A 22358-nucleotide genomic window follows, 5' to 3' on the forward strand; every position below is an offset into this window, starting at 1 on the left:
CTAATTACTAAAACATCAAGTTTTCTAAAATAATCAACAGCTTGGAAAATCATGTGGTGGTTAGCAGCTATTCTGCATCGCAACAACAAAGTCTTTCAACTGATTGCCCCAGTCCTGGATTTATGCATGTGAAGAAGAGGCGAGTCCAAACCAAGCTAGGTTTTTACAATTGTACATTAAACTAAACATTTTTCTCAGTCTAAGCAGAATTAGTAAAGGAGACTTTATTGTAATATGGAAAAAATACATAAATAAATTTGACTTTGAAATGAAACCAATAGTGCCAAAAAATATACACATTTATTTTTGAAAACTAGAATCCATTATGTTTGTCAAGTCAATCTAAATGCAACATAACTGGACTTGATTGACTTAAATTGCTGCAACATCTAAATCTTTTCTCCTCACCTTGAAGTTGAGCAGCTTCACCTTGTTGAGTCTGTACTACACGTTTACAGAAGCCGTCAGCTGATCGGCACATCAACTACAGCTGTGCGTATATGCAGTCATGACTAATCTTAATATCGGGCCTCCAATGTGTTGATGATGACAAAGATTTAAAGTCACACATCCTTTATCAAACTGACGCTCTCCAAACATACTAAGGTGAAGAGAATAAAATAAAATGATACAGACGCTTGGCATTATAAAGAACAAAAACAACTTTATTTACAAAAACAGACCACTGACCTGTCCCACAATCCCCCTAAATTCAGTGACTACTGTGGATTGCTATGTCTGTGGCTGAGGTTGGGAATTTACTGGACTGACAAGAACAACACCCAGTGCAAACCTTCAGTATTTTTCCACCAACTCCACAGAACGGCGGCACTTGTTGGACTGCAGGCTGCAGCTTACACACTGTTAGGTGTCAGCTTGTGTTAGGCTCCCAGGTGTGAGTAAGCAATGTGCTTTTTAATGAGCCTGGGGGCCAACATGACATCACAAAGACAGGAAGGGTTTGGGGCTGGGAAATTTTATACCATCTGGGACAATGGTATGTATGTGTCACAACAAATTATTCCAATTAGCACAAATTAAAATGATATCATTATAAAAAAAAGTTTCCTGTGGTCAAAGCTGGAGGATACACAAAAATGAAATATTTCAGAGACAGCTTTGTGTACATTAGACATCAACTAGCCTTTCCTACTAGGGGGAATGCAAAAACTCTTTAAATAAAAAAAAAAGATTTTCTTCCACGATGACTGACACTTTCTAACTGTGATCTCTTTGTGAACAGAAAAAGCGATCAAGCGTGTGAACTCTCATACAGCTGTGCCAAATTCTGCTCGCACAGATGTAAGTGTGAAAGACACCAAAGCTACTGCTCAATGTTTAGAGAAACAACAGCTTTGTCATGTTTCCATGTAACGTGTCTTTGTGGTGCTGCATGCATGGTTTCTGTAGTTGGAGGTGACAAAAACCTGACAAATTCTCAGTAACTGACCCGTGAAAAAGTATGTGTGTCATTCCTGTTCACGCAGCAGCTAAATGCTCACACACTTGAAAGCAGGTTATTACATCACAGGTGGTCAACGTGAGACACTTACAAGCCGAGTGGCTTCTTGTAGGTTTCCATGTAAGCTGGTGTCTGCTCACAGTAAACCGCATAATACCTCATTCTGAATCACTAAAGATGACTCGCAGCTGGGAAAAGCAACGATCTGTGGGTCCTGAAACGTATGCATTGGTAAAATTCATGTGTGTTGTGCGAAATGTCCGTGTGTGAGGTTAGAAAGCGTAGCGAGTGCGAATGTCCTCCAGCTTCTTAGAGACTTCGGGTGGTGTTCTGTCCAACTCCTCTGCCACACTTTTTTGCTTGTGAGGGTCCATGCTGTTAAACTGCTCGCACAGATCTCCATCAATCACATTCTGGAGAAAATGACAGAATTTGTTTTTGTTATCCTCAAATATTTTTTAATAAACAGGTTCCGCAGTTGAAACTATATTATAAAAATAAGACGGATGTGTAAAAACAATCCCAACCTTGACTGGGAAGTAGTAGGATCTAAAGCTGAGATGGTCTCTGCCACAAAGAGGAGGAAACTCTGAGCGCATATGCATCTCTAAGTGCTGGAAGAAGTCATGATCCTGTCAGACGAAATAAAGAAATCCGGGGGGTTAAAAAGAGAAGGAAGAGAAATCGGGAGGACATTTGAGCCACACAATACTACTTTAGGATCATGCAAAGTGTGCATGTGTGTTCACTTAAATGAGATCTTAGTGTTTTACCTCATGTGAAGTGAATGGGACTAGTATGCCGATGCCTCCAGACAGTGTGGTGTAGACCAGGGACTCTGAACCACCAGGAATCAGAGTAGTCTTCTGCAGAGATAACACTGTCTCTCCTACATGGTAGTTCATTATTATCTCAGCCTGGAGGGGGGGGGGGGGGGGGAGAGAGAGAGAGAGAGAGAGAGAGAGAGAGAGAGAGATGTCACCTGAGGCCATTTTATCTCCGAAGATTGGCTGCATGTGCACATAAAGCACATTAACTGCCAGTCTGAGTCAAAATAAGAATGAAATTGGTCCTGATGGTTTAATCTGATAACCGTCCAGAAACCACCAAACCAATGATGATGATAGTAATCAGAAGGTACTGTGAATACCAAGGGAGCATTGTGTAGTGATAAAACCTCAATATTAGGCTGATTAGACCACATCTGGGACTAAGGAGGGACAAGCAGAGTCGAAATGACCTCTGTACTCCACAAATAAGTCAGAAAGCTGTGCAAAGAAGACAACAGCTTCCCTTTACTTGAACCTGTAACGGTTTATTTCACCTGAAAATGTTTCATACAAAGTGTTTGACCACTGCAGCCCCAGCTGTACACTGGATTACAAAAATCTACACATGCACAATGGATGTCAGGTCAATTTGACATCAACTTTCTTGTATAGTGATTCACCAGGCAATGGACAGAGCGAGTCATCTATCAAAGGGAAGCTCAATGGATCGATTCCCTGGCTATTGGACTGCATGTCAAAGAATCCTTAAGCAAGATGTTAGAGTGTGCAACTGATATAAAATCTTAGGTATAGAAAATACTGCTTATATGAATCTGCGTGATTGGGTGAATGAGCCTTGTAAGGAAAAACGCTTTGAGTGCTCAGAGTAGAAAAGCCTCTACTTTGTATGGCATATATCATGTATGGCAGCATTTTGGCCGAGCCACGTGACTTGCCGGCTGGACAGACGCATAGACAGACATCATTTTGCATAAAGACAAGTCAAGACATCCACACCCATGTCTATATATAGATACGGTACATTTCCAAACTCAAATGAATCTATGCGTGCAGTGTGCACAAGCAGAAATAGCACACACTGTGTCACAATGGCAACTGGGACCAGCTCATAATGACTACACTGGAGGGACTTTCCCAGTCTATGTGCTACCTAAACAGTTTCTGACCAGGATTTAAAATGTGGGATGAGTGATCCGGTGTGTTTCTCCTGTGTGTGCGCGGCTTGTGTTGGTTGCATTTGAGAGTAGGTTAAACTTGTGGTTGATGGTGGTGTGTCTGCGGAGGTTGGAGTGGCCAGGGAGGCAGATTAGTACACCGGGCCAGATTTCAGCACTGGATGAATGCGATGTAGCAGAGGTCTGTCTCAGTTATCCCACCTAAAGCCACAGTTTTCTGCTTTGCCTCATAAAAGTGTACACTTGCTACTTGCAGGATAAACATCTTTGTACTTTGCAACCAATATTAAAATACCACATTTAACATCTACACTAATTTCTAAACAAATGGTAAGGTAATTTTTTTTTTTTAATAATTCAACATATTCTCAAAAGATGTAGAATTAGACAGTATCCATTGCATCAATATACTTTGCCGTAATGTAAAGCTCTTAGTATAGTAAGGGTTGTGTTTGCAGCCGCTTTCAGTTTCTCTTTTTGCAGTTCAGATTTGGTTTAAAAGAGAGCAAAACAGCACAGGCCCAACAATGAATGAAGTTTCAAAGTATACATTTACTTAATGTTAAAATATACGTTTTACATACACAGCCTTTAACATCTCATCTGAACCAGTCCTATTATTTTAAACATCAGGAAAGTGAAAGTGCTTTGATATTTTCTTCAAAAATGCAAAAGCCCCTGCTACATTCTTTTCTACATGACTTACTGTATATTTTATTATTAATATTTTAATAATCTCACTTCTGGTTACCTTATAAAATACTGGCTTATATCCCCTTTTAAAAAATATATTGAGATATCATTTGTGGCCTATACTGCTCAGTCACAGAAAATGATGAACGATTGTTTAAATGTTTAAGTAACTCTAAGCTTTTTTTTAAAATTTGAAGCATTAACCCGATGCACAAGCCTGAAGCAGGTCTGAACAGACAATGCATGTTAAATCTAAATTGTTCTTTCACTTTGAGGTCAAGCTGAAGACCTCTGCTCCGGGGCAGCAACAGCTGTCAAGACTCATTTATTTGTTTCTAAAGGCACTGGCACGACATCACATTTCTGAACTGCTTACCCTCCATCCCACCTCCAGATTCCTCAAATTTGCTTACCAACCATTGCTCTCCATCCCACGCACAGACTTGAAACCAAGTTTTACAGTCATTGGTCCAAAAGTATGGAATGGTTTACCATTAAGAACTTCCCCATCCCTTGATGTTTACACAAACTCATCGAAGAGCCACGTCTTTCCCTTAAACCTCTTTAACCTCACTTTTATTTATTATCTGTTGGCATCCAGAGAGACAATGTCCTTTTTAATTCACTCACTTCTCTTTTTTGAGTCTATGCTTCATCTGCTCAGACACACTGTTTAATTCCAGAAACGTGAAAAGGTGAAGCATATGTGTACCTTCTGTGATGCTCCATTGAGGAGGCCCCTGTCCCATAGAGCCTTGTTCCCAGTGGGGTCTTCATCCACATCATCACTTGTGTTAGGGGGGAGACGCACCTAAGCAAACCAAGGACAAAACATGGAGACATTACGTCATTGCAGAAAATTTTGTTTAGGGCTGATGGTCTTGATGTTTTCTGGCTTTATTCGCCCACAAAAATACAATACACACCCCCAAACACTTCTCGCCCTTTACTTACGATGCTGATGTTCCCAAACTTGTCAGCAGCAGCCATGGTGTCATAATCGAGCAGACAGGCCGTCGTCACCCAGCGGGGATATGTGTCATCAGCGAAGATGATGAGCTGGTTCTCATTACGTCTGTAACGAACCCAGAACAGACTCTCCTGGACATCAGACACGATGACACGCTGGCCAATGGTGTGGATGCCAGTCACCAGGTTGGGAATGTGCTACAAAGAGTTAGGGAGAGCAGTGAGGTACACTCAGTCAAGTGTTTTAAAAGAAAATAATGCAATCTGGACATGTTCCCCAAGTGGTGTCCTGTGCAGCGCTGTGAAAAATGACTTGCTCACACTCATTAAAACTTCTCACGTTACACACTACAGGATGTAACGATTAAGGGAGGGACTAAATAGACTGGAAACAATTGTTAAAAGTATAATCCAGAGGGGCTATACAATGCACATGTGTTTATGTATGCACTGTACTGTATGGTATTAACTCAACTGTCAGCTACATGCATCTTATCTGCAACACAACACTCAGGCGGCAACACTGCTGCACATCAGCTGTTCATTAATTAGATACAACATTGGTCTTTACTGTTTACGCGTTAAAGTAAAGTTGTTCTGTGTGACTGTTAAAGCCCCACAAACTTAAGGAGTGCAATGTTTTTCCCCTTTAAACACGTCCAAATCTTACGTTTCAAAACAGACCGCACTATTTTTATATCCTGTTACACAGAGAAGTTTCAAGGCAGGCTGTTAATTTCAACCAAAACATTCTGGGAAAAATGTTTATGCAAAAGCGTGATGCATCACATACACTCATGAAAAAATTTGCTCTACAGCACAACAGGTGCTTCAAACCTCTAAAACCTAAACAAAAAGTGTCTGCAAACAAAAACTAGACACCCTCACACTCAGTCTTGACCCCCGTTTACAACAATTACTTTGCTGCATTGAAAACACCCTTCAGGTGGTTTGTTCTTTATATAAAGGCACCTCTGCTTCTTACAAAACGGTGCAGTTTGCTTTGGTTAATAAAGATAAAGGTGTCGTGCCATTAGGAACTTTGAAAAAGTCCCTGATGGCTAATCTGGAACAAATCGGCCATGCACCATTAGATAAAACCTTTTCTTTTCACAGGAAGGAAAACCCAGAGTGCAAACAGAGATAAAGCTATCCACATACAGATGAAACTTTTTTTGAAATTGGTTTCAAAGAGTTGAAATAAAAACTATTTACCAGCCAGTTAAAGTATATTTGAAAGTTTTAATAAATAATCATCTGTACTACAGTGTTGTTTTTAACAAGATTAATTAATAAAGATGCAGGTCTGCAATTGAGATTATTGACTATCATTTAGCAGTGTAACTATTGTAGTACGAATGTCTTGTATTGTGATTCGTTTTTTCTGTGTCACTGTACTGAGCACCTGTTGTGCTGGTTACACAGCACATGTTCAAATAGAATATCAATATCTTCTGATGTTTCTTATGCTAGCTAGCTTTGTGAAAGCTGTAATATCTGTTTAAACCATGCCCGTCTGGTGAAAGCTATAGTCAGATGTGTCCAGTAAAAAGTGAACTGGATTTTATTTATTTATTTTTCATGATGACACTTTTTGTTTCTTATTCTGAAATTAATAATTTTATGATGTAAGCCTGATTACATCCCGGATTGGGATGCTTCTGCTCATCAACTCATTGATCATGGGTCAGGTCAAAGTTGGCTCCTTTTAGTAAATCTTTAAAGACTAATTCTTCATCGTCTATATTTTCAGATCATCAACTATATTCATCATCTCTATAAAGAACCTTTGATAGAAAGTGGGATTCGCAGGTGGAAGAGAGAATATTTATATAGGGTGTATAGATGTTTGTGTCCAGACGTCCTTGTCTTACCTTGTTCTCACACTTGCGTAGCAGCTTCTTTTTCCCCAGGTCGTAGATTCTAAGCAGTTTTCCCACTCCAACTAGGGCTCGTCCCTGGAATGGTGCGATTGCCAAAGGCACGTCCTCTACTGGGGTCTAGAAATAAACAAAACAATCTGGGTTCAGATAAAGATTGAAACAGATACAGAGCTTTTTAAAGAAGACGAAAGGAAGTCTCACTAAACACAGTTTTAGTCATCATAAGAGATTGTAAGACAGCTACAGTGAAATCTGCCTGTGGTTTTAGATTTACTACAGATCCCAGCTGTTTATTTTTAACATGTTAATTTTTTAACGATTTTCTTAGAAAAGCACTTCTGAACAACCGCATAAACAAACTCGTTACCTGTTGAAACATTAAGAAAGTATTTTGGTAAATTATATTTCTCAAATAAGATTACACCAGTCATGAGTCAGACATCGTCAATACTTTCCCTGTCTAAGATATGCCCAAATTACAACTAAAACGCAACTTGAGAATCCAAATTTCCCCTCTGGAGAGTGACTAAGAGTGTGTTGTGAGCTCAGACATCCTGGACAGGAAAAACCTTTCAACCCGGTGCTCTGCTTTCTCCGTGGCCTTCAGCGGGCCTGTCACAGTTTGATGGATATTTCTAGTTTATTGCCCTGTCGGAACATACACCCAACGACACAGCCATCTCAGAAAAGTGCGTCTGCCTACATCCAAGATGCTGTCATGACTTTGCACTCAGAAATGTGTCATCTTATTGTGCATACTCTGATATCTCTGGTTATATAACAAACAGGGAAAAAAGTGAGTTGTGACCTGATAGAATCATCTAAAATATCAAATCTGGTTAAGTGGTCGGGAAATTCCTGATACCACTGCGAAACACAACACTCATGAGTCATTTCCCCTGTTAATCCACATCAGGTAACAAACGTATGTGGGCTGATTCACCCTGATCGTCTCCACCCTGGTGGGGTTTCTTGGGGAATTGCCCAGCGAGTCTGTGACAACTGGGACAGCAACAGCTGTGTTTCATCCCATCATCAAAATTTTGTATCAGTCTGTCTTGCTTCATGCATTCTGAATAGACTTTCCTCGAGTCCAGTCCTCGTCTTAACATCTGTCTCAAATCATGGCCTGCACACAGTCCCTGGGTAAGCGCAAAGGTGATAAAAGCCAACATCTCCCAAAGAAACCGTATATACATCTTTCTGACATCTGTAAGTCGCCTGTCACACTAACTATTTTCTTCAAACTCCCTTGGGCTGTGAATTATTTTTATTTACTCAGCCTTTCATGATAGAGCTGCACTTGCTACAAGGTCTGAACGTCCTCTCCAGCTGACTTGCTCTGAGTACTGTTACAGCAGAGTGACGGCGGAAATCTTTTGAAACCTGCACACGTGCAGCTGCACCAGAAGGCCAAAAAACAAAGCACAGCACCTAAGCATTAAATTGTTGCAGAGCCTACAGAATGAAATGTTGATTTGCTTTATGAATCAAACTAAAGCCAAATATGACACAGACAAGCACTTTTATGCCGTTTACATCAGTATTCCCCAGTATAAACAGCAAAAGATGAGAGTGAATCAGCTTCAGCCTAATAAATATTCAAGGAGAAACAAGCTTAATAAAATTAACCCCTAATGTCACTGAAACCCACCTTGTGCACAAACTCCAGCTTCTCCCCTCCACTGACGAGTCGATATGTGTAGATGAAGCCGCCACCCACTGACCTTGGGTTGAGAATCATGTCTCTGGCAACACCGACCAGGACGTACCAATCGTCACCCGTGTTGGTGAATCGACAAGCGGCCACACTGAAAAACACCAAGTACAACATCAGACCCACCTATATACTATATTGCTAGTTTAGATTAGTCACGCTAATCACTTAGAAATATATTAACACAAAATATTAGCTATAACCTTCAAAACATGGCCAACAATACTGTTTTATATCAGAAAGTGATGCTTTTGATGGATCCAGTAGCCTGCCTTCCAAAATCACAAATTTTATTACCTTTTAATTCCATACTATGGGCATCATTTAATCTTAATAAGCATTTTGCTGCATTAAAAAAATACTGTGCCTGTTTTCAGCAGCTGTTGATACAAATCGACACAAAGTGTCGTTTTGAAAAAGGTTAATTTGTCACCAGGTGAAACCGAAGAACCTCTACAATGGCAGCCCAAACTATTTTCACTATGTCAACGGCTGATTAAGAAACAACACTGAGTATTAATGAAGGGCTTGGAATTTGGGAGGCTCACTGTCCATCAAAGAGAAAGGCATAATAAATGAGAAACAGCCCAGGGTCAGACTGTTTAACCTCACTTAAACCCCACCCACCCATCATGAGTACTACTCACCTGAACGCAGCTTCGTTCTGTTCCAGCTGCACTTGATCCAGTGTTGAACCTTGTATGGGATTAACCAGCCGCACTAGTGAGGCCCACTGTCCTGCGCCGGCTTTGGGTGAACCAAAAATGGCTTCTGGAAGATTTTCATTTAGGAATGCAGCAGCCATCTCAGCAGCCAGTTCTCTTTCATCCTCACCTGCAGCTTCTACCATCTCCTACAGTGGCAAAAGAAGGGATGTGATTTTCTGTTTATGACATGTTGGCAACTGTTATTTGAATAAAACCAGCCATATGAAAATGATATTCTAGACTACAAACTGTGATGGGAATGTCTGCCATCACAAAGATTATTAATTCATAATATAATTATCATCAGGGACAAAATGCCATTAAACTACCAAATTCTACTTCTCATTATTTCTACTGTTGGGTTTATCAGTGAGAAAAACGAAAAAACAGTAAAAGGATGTCAGGAAAAATTCCTAAATATAAAAGTAGGTTTATAATTTAATAAACCTACTTTTTTAGGCTCTAACCTGGAAAAATAACTCACACAGGAACAAATTTCTGTTCTCTCTTGTTTATACCCGACATGCCGACTTCTTGCCCTTAATAAATTTATTACTGAGAGTAACCGCAGACAGATGTTAACACCACTAGTTGGGTCACAACGATATAGTCATACCTCAGCCATCTGTTGCTTTCTCTGAGCTTTGGTGGCCTCGGTGTAGGCGTTGTGGTCAGTTTCAATCAAAATGAGGTTGTTGGTCTCTGGGTGGATTACAAATTTCCTGGGAGTGTACTGAAGTGGGAAGGCCACTTGGTTGAAGACGGCTCCAAGTTTCTCTAAAGCCAAGATTCTACCAGGCAGACGAGCACAGGTGAGATTTATATAAAAATATATTTTTCGCCCTTCAATAAACTTTTCTTTCTGCAGATTTATAAACACTTTGAACATAAGACGTTTAGAGTTATTTAAATTGCGATAATACATAACAGATGCTGGATTTCTTCAGTTTGAACTCCATTACACAAACAGTGATGCCTATGTTTTACAAAAAAAATGCTCTAAGTGCATCCATACCTTAGAGTATTGGTAGAGATGGCCACTATGCCTTCTGGACATTGCTCAGAGGCAAAACCAGAGGCGTACTCCAGAGTCTCATATGAGAGAGGAGTCAGATGGAAACGAGACTGGTAAGAGTAGCTGAGCCAGGAGCGACTGGACATTGCAAGCACCTGTCAGCAAGAGAAAAGACATCAATTAATTTATAATCAGTGATGAAAAACACAAATTTATTTTTAAATCTTAAGGTTTGATATAAATATTTCTGACTTAATATGATCACAAGCATAAAAACTGACAAAACAAACAATATTTTTGTAAATGCACATATTTGTATTTATGAGCTGATTCTGAGTAAGCGTTCGAGTTACATACAGCTTCCTGTCCTTGCATTCTGACTCTGAACAGTTTAACAGGTCGTGATCCCAGGTAGCGTGTTCTGGTATCTGACAAGTCTCCAGTCACTGGGTCCAAGACAGTCCTCAGAAGCACACCGTTCTGAGAAAGAGGAGCAAAAACACATTAGCAGAAAACCTCTACATAAGCTGAAATGTATAGCAACATAAACTAACATAACAATTGTGACAATCTTTGCTCTGGACTGTGCTCCCTGACTGCTAATTGATCAAGCATGAAAAACATTATCAGTTTGGATTTTAGGTACAAGATCGATCTGAACTCATGCCTGTACACAATCCCTGTATTACATTTGGTTTTACAGAGCTGTGATTTAAAAGTAAAATGTCTTCAACTTCAACATGAAACCTGAGATATTTAAATGTGAAAGAATACCTGAAGCCCAATATTAAGGTAGAGAAAGCCTATGGTTCCTTTGTCTCCAAGTTCATCCTGTTTCTCCACCCCTCCCATCTCCACGATACACAGACTCTCTGGCTGGGCTGGTAGGGCCTGCATACTCAGTGGCTGCAGGCAGTCCTAAACATGGTAAAGTTTCAGGGGGTCAGAAAAATAGCAACATGCAAAGGAATCCGAACATTAAGTTTTTGTGTAACAGCACCATTCAATTGTTTAAACGTGCACGTAAACAAAAAAGATTCTTATCCTGTAATCGTTTTTAAAGTTTTTAAAATTTACACTTCTATTGAAATAGTTAAGGCAGACGAGATATTTTAATCCAGACCTTTTTTTGGGGGGGGGGGGGGGGGGGGGACACACACACACACACATTACTGAATACCCAAAGCATTATTTTCTGGCTTACACGTTTTAAACAGGGAAGCAGAAATCTCCAGTTAATGTCCAATGAATATTTTAAGGTTACTGGTCATCTTAAGAGGCAGTAAAAGTGGTCAGACAACTTTCATGTTGTACAAAGTTTTCCCTAAAAGAAGGATGTAATTGTTTCCTAAACATGACAACATTACTTTGTACTGACCTAATAAGAAACTAAGATTAATTTAGCCTTAAAGGGATTTATGCCAATCATTAATTAAGTTCCCACCACAGGAACCTTTCCTGGATAGTAGGGACTTTTGGAGGGACTGTATTTTCACACTGAGCATCACTGTCTAAACTAAGTTCTGTAGAAGTTAATCAGCTAAAACATCTCTGTTTTTTGGGATTATTTACTTTCAGCAGGTTCTGCAGAAGGCTGCTGAAATTGTTGACATTAAATTAATATTTATCTCAGACGCTCCCGAGCCTTCAGGGAAATCCTATAATTAAAAATCTAGCTGAAGTATATTTCCAGTCATTTTTACATTTATAAGTTTACCAGGAATTTTTAAGTGGTTAACAATGGATTCCTTCAAACTTGGGTGCTAAACACAGGCTAAATTCTGTTACTCATTCTGCACAATGGGAAAGACCTGAGAGTACAGTGACAATGTGCAAATTTGGCTGAGCAGCACAGTTTGGTTTATGAATATGAGAAAAACTTTTCAACAGTTGAAAATACCCATTACCACTGCAAGGGCAATAAATTAAGAAACTAGAAGCAACATGACGTCCTCATTTTTAGCCTGAAAGGGCATGTGCATGTGTGTGCGCGCGTGTGAGTACACACTCTGACTCCACATACTGTGAAGATGACTGGCAAACGAATTTCTGTAGTGCAGCAGATAATGGATACTAGCTTTCAAAAGTGAACACAAGTGCCAAAATTTGCATGTCTGTCCCCTCAGAGCATGAAAATAGTCTTTGCTGTCAATCAACAATAAACTGAACGGTCAAATGTTACTAGGACCAAAACAAACCTCTATAGGAACAAACATCAAAGATGGCAAAGACATACCCAAAACTAAAGTACATGACATCTTGTTCGGATACAAGCTGTCATGGGCTCAATCACATGCCAGCAGATAAACCAGCAAAAGCAATTTCTGAGCAACACCTCCAATTCGAAACAAAAAAGGGTCTCATTGATAATCTCTGTGTCAAGCTCATACCGAAGGATCCAGGGAGATGATGCGAACAGTGTTGTCAGCCAGCCCAACAGCCAGGAATCGGGAGCGTTGCTCACCAGGAGGAACGTTGGCCAGGCTCATACAAACCACATCTGCAGACATCTCTTTCCTCTCTGTGTACTCATTCAGCTGGCCAGACTGAAAAAAATCAAAAGTGAAACAAAGACAGCAGCAGGATTAATAAACAGAATTTCAGTCACCTCAGTTCAGTCATCTTCCTCTATTCAATATGGAACCTGAGATATTCAATATTAGTGTTAGAATTAAATCATCAGATACTCTGCAGGAAAATAAATTAAGTGAAGCTAATGATAAGGCAATTTAACTGTGCAGTCAATTGTGAAATTGCCTTTTATAAAATGAAGTCATGAATAAGCCCGTCAAATCATTTGACTGATTAACCCCAAAAAAAGATTTCTTTTCTTTTTTTTTGAGGGGGGGGGGGCACTGGGCCTTCACATAGTCTACATAAAGCTCAACGCAGTATTTTTGTGAAAACCTTTTACTACAAAGCATAACTAATACTTGTTAAACACAGCATGAAAGTGGAAACTAGGATTCTGCCAATGGACAATATTCCTGAAGATTGATGGCAGTATTTCTGTCTATTGTATTGCTTTTTAATTAGTACGCAGTATAACTGTAACCTTGTCAATGAAACACTTCACCGTGTGTAGGGAAGACAGTGCAGTGCGGAGCAGAAACAGGTGATCTATTTCACACAGTAAAGATAATCTAACTATAGGCCGAAGGAAAAAAAAATTTTTTTAAAAAAGAGGAAATTTTCTCTTATGACCACTATTTACAGCAGCCCAAATCACTCATTGCTCTGAACAAGGAGAAAGCTGTTATAGCCTATGTTGTCTCACTTAAAGCTGGAGGTGATGAAATAGACTCTTCAGTTTTGGATTTCTTCACTCCACCAACAGTTTTATTTTTCGTGCACATGCCACATTGTAGGCATTATGGAGGCTGAACAGAATGTCAGAGGGGCACAAGAGGATGATCAGATAACACAAAAATAATCTACTTCCTTACCGGGTCCATCTCAAAGTAGACCAGCTCCCCACCAGTGAGGGCGATGACTACTTGCCGCTGGTTCACAGCACAGCGGACAATAGTTTTTTTACCAGGAGTTTTCCACTCGTTCACACGCTTGTCTGCTCGGATGTGACGGATACCATCTGGGTAAACCTGTATGGGGGAGGGAGTGAAAGAGCCACAGAGGTAAGATGGAGAGAAAAGACAAAGTACTAGATTGGGTTGATGATGAATAAATGGCCATCTTTGTGTAATTAGATGAATTAATGCATGAACTGTATTAATTATTTGTGCTTAACACACAAAAAGAAACTGATAACATAACCTTTAAAATGTACATCATCTGCTAAACAAAAACTAAAATAAATTTCGAATTTCGAAATGCTTCCTTTGATGCAAAGGAAGGTTTTCGTTTAGTTTTTTAGAAATTATTGGAATTATGATAAAATGCAATTATCAAAGCTGCTCATTTCAAAGAAATTTCATTACTTTGAAATTTCTTTGCAATGTCTAAGGGTGTTTTTACACCTATACTTCGTTTACTCTTTACTCTTACACGTGTAGCTTTTACCCATGGTCTGGTTTCTCTTCACACAGAGCGAGTCATTACAAACCACTTGAGAACGTTCAGTGAAGTTATTGGCCAGCTCATGTGTTTGGACCAGGAGCAACAAGAATACAAAATACAGGAAGTGCTGTGTTCTGAACTATTTGAGAACATGGACAATTTATATTCATTTCACGGCTGGTTGCAAACCCATACTGACCTTTGCACGTCTACGGTACCCTGCCACATCCCAGAATGCAAAGCATATTTGGCTATGGGAAGCTCAAACTTGTAACGTGCACCTGAGCAGCTCAAAATTGAATCATGTTCACACAATAAACAAACTGCTCACTCGGAACTGGGCAGAGAACACCTGTTCTAACATTGTAACAAACGAACCCCACCATGTAAGAAAATAAGCCACAGTTTGACTTAAATGGACTAAATGGCACAGTGGTGAAAATACCCAAAGGTGATGTGCAGATGAGGTACATTTACGCACCTGTACAAGCGCATCTTCACCCAGGAGTGAGCAGGAGAGAGTGGGTGTTGTTCCCAGAAAACCAGAATCTGTCACTTCTTCTACAGTCTCACCGATGGACAGAACCAGAGTGGCATTGACGAAAGAGACAATAATGTAGGCATCGAACTCATCTAAGAACCAGAGTAAACACAGTATTGATCAGAAGAAAAAACAAAACAAAATTACTAATGGCATTGAACACACAAGTTTGGTTGCACACTGTTTCAGTAGGTGGTTATATGTTAGTTTACTTTAATAGAGTCAGCAAAGAAATGTTCATCTCCAGCATGTACTGCATGCGTGTACTGCATGCGTGTACTGCATGCGTGTACTGCATGCGTGTACTGCATGCGTGTACTGCAGCGCCACACTGCTTCATGTGGCTGTCGCATCACAAACATAGGGATATCTGTCAGGGCAGCTGCTCCAGCTAGTGGTGAGTGGCTCCCTAACATCTTATACTAAACAGCTAACCAGTGATGTACATTAACATAACAGGAATATGTTTCACAGACTTTTCTTACTTTCAGCATGTTTTATAACCTTGATTAGCCACACACATCCTGGAACAAGAATATTCTTACCTTCTACATGTCTGCGTACAGTCCACACAGCATTGGGGTTACCGGGCAGTTCAGACACAGCCATCTCTGAAACCTGACAGAGGCGGAGAGAGGGGAACAGACAGGGTGGGGGAAAGAAAAAGAAAATTGAAAGTTTATCATCATTACAAAGACAAACACAACAAACCATTTTTAAAAGCTCATCTTCACAGTAATGGAAGTAAGACATTAACAGGGTACAGCCAACATTGTGAGCGTAACTCAAAGGCTGGGAAAAACGTGACACCAAGCTAACAGTCGTTCAAAGTGTGATATGAAAAGAAGGCTTTGTGTGTTTGCTGGAATCAGAGATAGTAAAAGACTCTTCAGTATTTGTTCAGAGAAGAGACATGAAAAAACTCATCAATTTCACAGCCAGCAAAGTACATGTGTGGGCTTTCTCTAATTACGTTAGAAAAAAAACAGTGTGTGTACCTCCAGTCCGTGCCGAAGGACCCTTAGAGTGGACCGGGGTCCTCGTCCACATGATACATAAAGCTGAGGTGTGTCCTCATTGGCCAAATCAGCAATCTGGAAGAGAGTAGTCAATGAGCCAGAAATGTTCTGGTTTAAGATTTAAGAAAAAAATCTGTCTCACAAGTTCAGGCAATTAGATTAGTCCCCATGTTCATCTGACAGGACACTCACCTGACAGGACATGATTGGTGACAGGTTCTCCTGTTCATCCACCAGCACAAGATTTTTAAGTGGGCGTGGCTGAAAGAAGAAGGTGTCTCCCTCTTCCAGCGGCATTGCCGATGAGAACTCGGGCTCATCATCATCATCACCCAAGTGGGCAATCTGGTAAAGGTAACTAAAGGAAAGAGAAATAGAGGTTAATCAAAGACTGAGAGATACGAAAAGAAACACTTGAGTTTCTGTTTGCAACCTACTGGTTTCCAAACTCTGAAGACACAAAGAGGAAGCCAGTCTTCAGGACGCACATCGCTGTTGCAACGGGAATTGTGTCAAAGTACTTCAGCCTAATTTCTGTGACCTAAGAGACAAAACAAGCATCGTTTTTTATTACGGGAATATGTATTATAATGAGCATAAATAGAAAACCATCCATCCACTTCCGCTTATCCTTTTCAGGTTCGCGGGGGGCGCTGGAGACTATCCCAGCTGTCATAGGGCGAGAGGCGGGGTACATCCTGGACAGGTCGCCAGTCTGTCGCAGGGCCAACACACAGGGACAAACAACCATTCAACACTCACATTCACTCGCACATTCACACCTAGTGGTAATTTGGATTATCCAAATAACCTATCCTCACAAGCTGCATGTCTTTGGACGGTGGGAGGAATAGAAAACCGATAATGGTAAATGGCCTGTATTTGTATAGCATTTTACTTAGTCCCTAAGGACCCCAAAGCGCTTTACACGTTCAGTCATCCACCCATTCACACACACATTCACACACATAATGACAAAAGTTCAAGAAATGTTAATGAAGAATTTAAAAGTAATCCCTGCTGAGAACAAGAGTATTTGCGTTTGCTACTTTCTTGCTAAGCTAATGTCAACACGCTACAGATTTCCCTATAAAAGTAAAAGAGTGAGTTTATAAGCATTTGGCTCTTTTTGAAGAAGCTGAGGGAGCTAATCAAATTGAAAGTGAGCTTTTAATAAGATGAGCCATGAAAAAGAAATCGAGTAAAAAGCCTATTTTCAGACATTGGATAAACTGAGCAATTACATAAACTGGGCAGGATAAGATAAATACGACATGTTTATCTAGTGTTTGTTAATCAAGCAACTGTGATTCTAAGAAAGAAAAAAATAAAGAAAAAAAACAGAAGCTGGAAGTGAACATAATTAGTCCCATTAAATAAATTTGTTAAAAATGTCTAGTTTCCATCCATCCTTACCATTTCTTCATCAGTTTCTAGAGTAACCTTAAAGATGTCTCCCTGCTCAGTCTGGGCCAGAAAAAAGAACATGGACTTGGTCTTGTGGGTAGCTGAGCACACAAATATCATGCCACGCTCTGGGTCATCCAGGTCGTTCTGTGGGGTGGAGCAGAAGAGAATGTGAGGGAGGATAAAAATAGACGTTCATGCAAAGAACAATGTGGGACTTGCAAAACAACCAAAATTCCACATGAACAGAGAAAAAAATGTTTAAAATCTACTTAGTGACTCACAGCTTAAAATCAGGTAAAGTCTCACGATGTGTACTGATGTTATGATGCATCAAAACACACTTAAAATCTGCACAGGAAATCCTGTACTATAAATATTTGCTTTTTAATGTGCATTCCTGTAAGAAGGACTCACTCTACGCCGTGGAATGGGACAGCGAATGTCAGGCTGGTCTCCAAAATTCTTGTAGGTGATGTAGTTTTCAGAGCAGATTAAAACCCCACTGGGCCCATCAGAACCACCAGGAACTGGAAGCATTTAGAAGGGTTGTCATTTTTAAAAAACATAATGATGAAGGAGTAAGAATTTCAAAAAAGCACAGTAATCTCTATTTTACAACATAATGCTTTCTTTTAATACGACATCTAACGCTGTGTTATTGCGTTGGTAAACTTTTGTAGAGATCAGAGAGGGTGAATCTTTCTCCAGTGTTTCTCAGAGAAGAGACATGACAAACTCATCACATCTACAACACATTGATGTAACAATTCTTTGTAACCTCGCTGCAATGATTATCTTCTGAAAGCAAATCAATTTGTAAAAATGTTGATATTTCAACTACTCCCTACCTGATGAATAACACTACTGTTGTTTCCTTTAAATATGACCAACACTACTCAAATACTCACCAGTTATGAGGAAATTTCCATGTTCTTCCAATGCCTCGCTGTACTTGCGGACCACATGGTTCAGGCCGAGATCCAGCTCGTAAAAGGTGAGCGTCTGTTGTGTGTTGGCAGCAGCTTCTCCTGTTGGGTCGTTGTCAGCTTCCTGTAGACATTAAACACACTTGATTATTCTGGTAAACAAACAAAACATGACTGGTTTTTTTTCAATTAAAGTCATGCTGAGGTCAGAGAAGTTAAATCTTTCTCCAGTGACAGTCAGAGAAGAGACATGAAAACTCATCACACAACAACAGTTCAGTGTATGTGAAATTCAGCAGCCCTGCACGTTTGTGCTTTGTGTCCTTACCTCATAGTCCATCTCTAAGCAGGCAAACATGGGATTTTCAAACCCAACATCGACTCCAACCACATGGTAGACCAGTGTGTTTGCTTTATGGGCTTCCAGTGGAGAGGAGATGGTCAGTCTCGCAGCAGCATCTCTGTTCAGAATATACACCAGCTTCTGTTTCTCTATCGCTCCTAGTCAGATAAATGACAAAACATATTGTGTGCTTCATTTAACTGGTTTAATACAACTATTTATATGTGTGTGTATATAAATTTTCTTCAGGATTTAAACAATAGTAACTCAGCACACATTAATTAACATCATAATTGTTCCACAAAACACTTCTATCAAGGTAAAATTTTCTGATGTAGAACTACAAAATTTATAGCATTTGATGCTGATTTATTATCTTAAGCACCTGTAAGGCTCTTGGGGTTAGGTCAATTATAGCAATATTTACACCACTGACATTATACTAACACACCAAGGCCCAAATAAAAGAAAAATAATCATCAGTCTATAAACCAAATTACCATCTAAGCTGACAACCTCTGTCTTTGCCAATAAATAAATGAATAAATAAATAACTGTATGGAGCCACAAAACATATTATAAAACCTATCAACTTTGCAGGTTTGTTAAATGGATTGGATTTATATAGCGCTTTTCAAGGCACCCAAAGAGCTTTACAATGCCACTATTCATTCACTCTCACATTCACACACTGGTGGAGGCAAGCTACGGTTGTAGCCACAGCTGCCCTGTGGCAGACTGACAGAAGGCCGATGGCTGCCATATCGCGCCATCACCTGGCCAACACCAGTAGGCGGTAGGGTAAAGTGTCTTGCCCAAGGACACAACGACCAGGACAGAGAGCCCAGGGATCGAACCGGCGACCTTCCGGTTACAGATACGCTTCCCAACCCCCTGAGCCACGGTCGCCTTAAAATGTAATGTTTTATTGTATTTGTAAGATCATAAAAGTAACTTATCACCAAATGGAACAATTTTGAATTGGGGGAGAAAAAAACAAAAGAGGCATCTGTTAGTATGTTTAGGCCTACTTGGGTACATAGATGTTACAAAGCTATCCAGGCCCACTTTGCTCAAATGCAAGTAGGACTCAAAGGATTCAAATTAAACACAGCCTATTTTAACAACAAATAAATTAAATACCACAGTAAGTTATTTAAAAATCACTACAGGCCAGTTTGTATAAAGTCTTGCTGCAAAGCCTTCATGCAGTTTCAAAGCTGCAGATTCACACACACTGTATAAACCTAAAAAAAAAAAAAAAAGTACATTAGAATAAATACCTTTAAAACACATCAGTCTTAACTGATGGACTCTTTTGGAGTATATAGTTTTTGGTGTTGGTTTGTAATGTAAGGGTTTTTCCTGGCACTGAACTGGCTTTTTCGTGGTGACTACATCCAACGCTAAACACACCACAGCAGATTACACACAAAATCCTAGCAGTGTGTATGATTAAAAAAAAACCCATTGAGCTCTTGCTCTTGTTCACCTTCGTCAAAGAAAGGGTGCTCATCTTACGAGAGAAGGAAAATAGCAATATAAAAAATAAACAGTGCACAAACATCTGGATTCTGTCTGATATGATGGACTCTACATAATGGTCTAATGCTGATTTCATGCATACTTCATAAAATTCTCACCTATCATTACAGCTCTGCCTTTTGGGTCAACAGCAAGGAACTGTCCAGGAACAATACGGCGGCAGCCGCTCTTCCCAAATGTTTCCTGGTGGATCTTCTCAAACATATTTTTTGATGGATGATACTCCAGGATGACGATACGACCACTGTCACTCCCCACAACAATGTAATCTAAAAATACATAAATATCACTTAGAAACGACGCCAGCCTGTCAACATTATATTAATTATGATACGGTCATGTAATTAAAGCTTAGGTAATGAAAGCCAATGGAGGCCAACTTCCCCTTCTAATTGTAAATGAATAAAAAAAAGAATGCACTACAAACAAAACATTAGTGTCAGACAAAAGATTTAATAAAAACCACTTAAAAGAAAATTATTAATACATACCATTTAATCTGTGCAATCCATGTTTAGAGTTACAAACACATGTATGTGAGTGCATATGATGTCATTTCTGTACCTTTGGTTCCTCCAGTGAGTCTGAAGGCCATCAGGGATCTGATGATGCCAAACACTTCCATTGTGAGAAGAGTGTGCACCTTTCCTGTGTTGGCATCTGGCCGTAATAATTCCAGGATCTTTCCTCTGGAAACAACAATCTCCTGCATCTTGGTTCCTACCAAAACATAATATCAGACATATGATGTGGATATTTTTATGGTTTTCCCTGAATCCTGCTTTTAAAAAAGCATTTTGTGATATTTCTTTTATGTATTTTTTAACCATGAGAAAACTATGCTTTACATTATCTCCATCAACATACTGAGTGAAACACCATGATAGGATAAACTCTAAGGACTATACAAACACAAGAAAATATACTTAAATAAAACAATTAATGCTAATTAGTGCTAATTCTCATAGAAATTGCAGTTAAAGGCTTCTTTGACAATAAAGGAGGGGTACCAAGCTTTGATAAATTAACCATGACCTAACCAGACATAAAGCAGTGACATCTGGCGCAAATTCACCTGAGAAGTTTCCATGGATGGCATGGGTGATGCCGGTGGCACGCTGCAGGGTGATGTTGTAGAGAAACATGGCTTCCACTCGAATCTTATTCAGAGGAAGCTGAAAGAGCGCTTAACCCGGCTCAAAACTGTAAACAAAGAAAACCAAAAGTGTATTTACAGTAAGGAATCAAGAAGTTGGAGACCACTGGACAAAGTCACAATAAGCTACGCGGTCGCACTGGTGACAAATGAGGGCTCTTCAAACTGAGGTCAGCTGTAGTGGGACTGTGGAGCAATATATAGCGACTGCACTCATCACAATATTGCTATGAAAAGTTGGTGGAGAGGTGTAGCGTTTGCTGTACACAAAATCCTACGGCGCCGCTAACGTTAGCTAAACATTAGCTGTGAGAAAATTAACGTTCACCGGACATTTATTTACTACCTCTGTGCTTGTAAACCGTGCAATAGGGGTCAAGAATTCCTTTAACACGAATTTAAACTACTCAAAACGATCGTTTACATCAATCCAACAGTATGAGAACATGGCCCATTCATACAAAGCGCCACTTCTGCTTAACGTCCCCCCCCCCCCCCCCCCCTTTTTTTTTTTTTTTGCTATATTACTTTAACTAGTGCAAACTTCACACACATAAAACATCTGTTTAATTGCGGAAGAGATGCAGTTCTGCAAGATATAATATTTACCGGTGTGTTTCGTAAGATGACTCTGATTTCAGATGGATAAAGTTTCATTTACGAAAACTATTTCCTTGAAACCCTGAGAAGCCGACGCTGAACCGCCGTTGGTGGGTCCTTTGCCAGCCAAACACGCCGTCGCAAGAGTTGACCTACACAGTGCCTGACGGAAATGAGAGACTGTAGTACTGCATTGTGCACAGCAGATGACGACAAAGACCTCAAGATTAACGGAATTATCGCGATTGGGCGCCATAAGAAAAACAATATCTGTAAAATAGTTTCCCACTGCATTTATTGCCCCTGTCTTCTGCACGCTTTATCATGATAGCACTCTACACTCTACTACACTATTTAGTCGAAAACAATAAATAACCTGTATGCTTGTT

At 39.9% G+C, this 22358-nt stretch overlaps 1 protein-coding gene across 1 annotated transcript; it reads right to left on the reverse strand.

Moving 5' to 3' along the window:
- Positions 1-644: 644 nt before the first annotated feature.
- Positions 645-22115, reverse strand: sf3b3 (splicing factor 3b, subunit 3). Its single transcript, XM_080876649.1, has 27 exons — positions 21979-22115; positions 21289-21416; positions 20778-20933; positions 20312-20482; positions 18654-18826; positions 18308-18449; positions 17814-17926; positions 17406-17543; positions 16427-16530; positions 16182-16347; positions 15969-16064; positions 15516-15588; positions 14911-15062; positions 13859-14014; positions 12803-12958; positions 11187-11330; positions 10770-10892; positions 10413-10567; positions 10014-10188; positions 9338-9543; positions 8628-8784; positions 6965-7090; positions 5076-5288; positions 4834-4932; positions 2236-2379; positions 1990-2094; positions 645-1875 (listed from the first exon to the last, which is right to left on the reverse strand). Exons 2-27 carry the CDS (start codon positions 21356-21358, stop codon positions 1735-1737), a joined length of 3654 nt encoding a protein of 1217 aa, XP_080732775.1. The 5' UTR covers positions 21359-21416; positions 21979-22115; the 3' UTR covers positions 645-1734.
- Positions 22116-22358: the final 243 nt, after the last annotated feature.

This window comes from Rhamphochromis sp. 'chilingali' (assembly GCF_963969265.1).
Source record: "Rhamphochromis sp. 'chilingali' genome assembly, chromosome: 2".
In the NCBI taxonomy this organism is placed as follows: Eukaryota; Metazoa; Chordata; class Actinopteri; order Cichliformes; family Cichlidae; genus Rhamphochromis; species Rhamphochromis sp. 'chilingali'.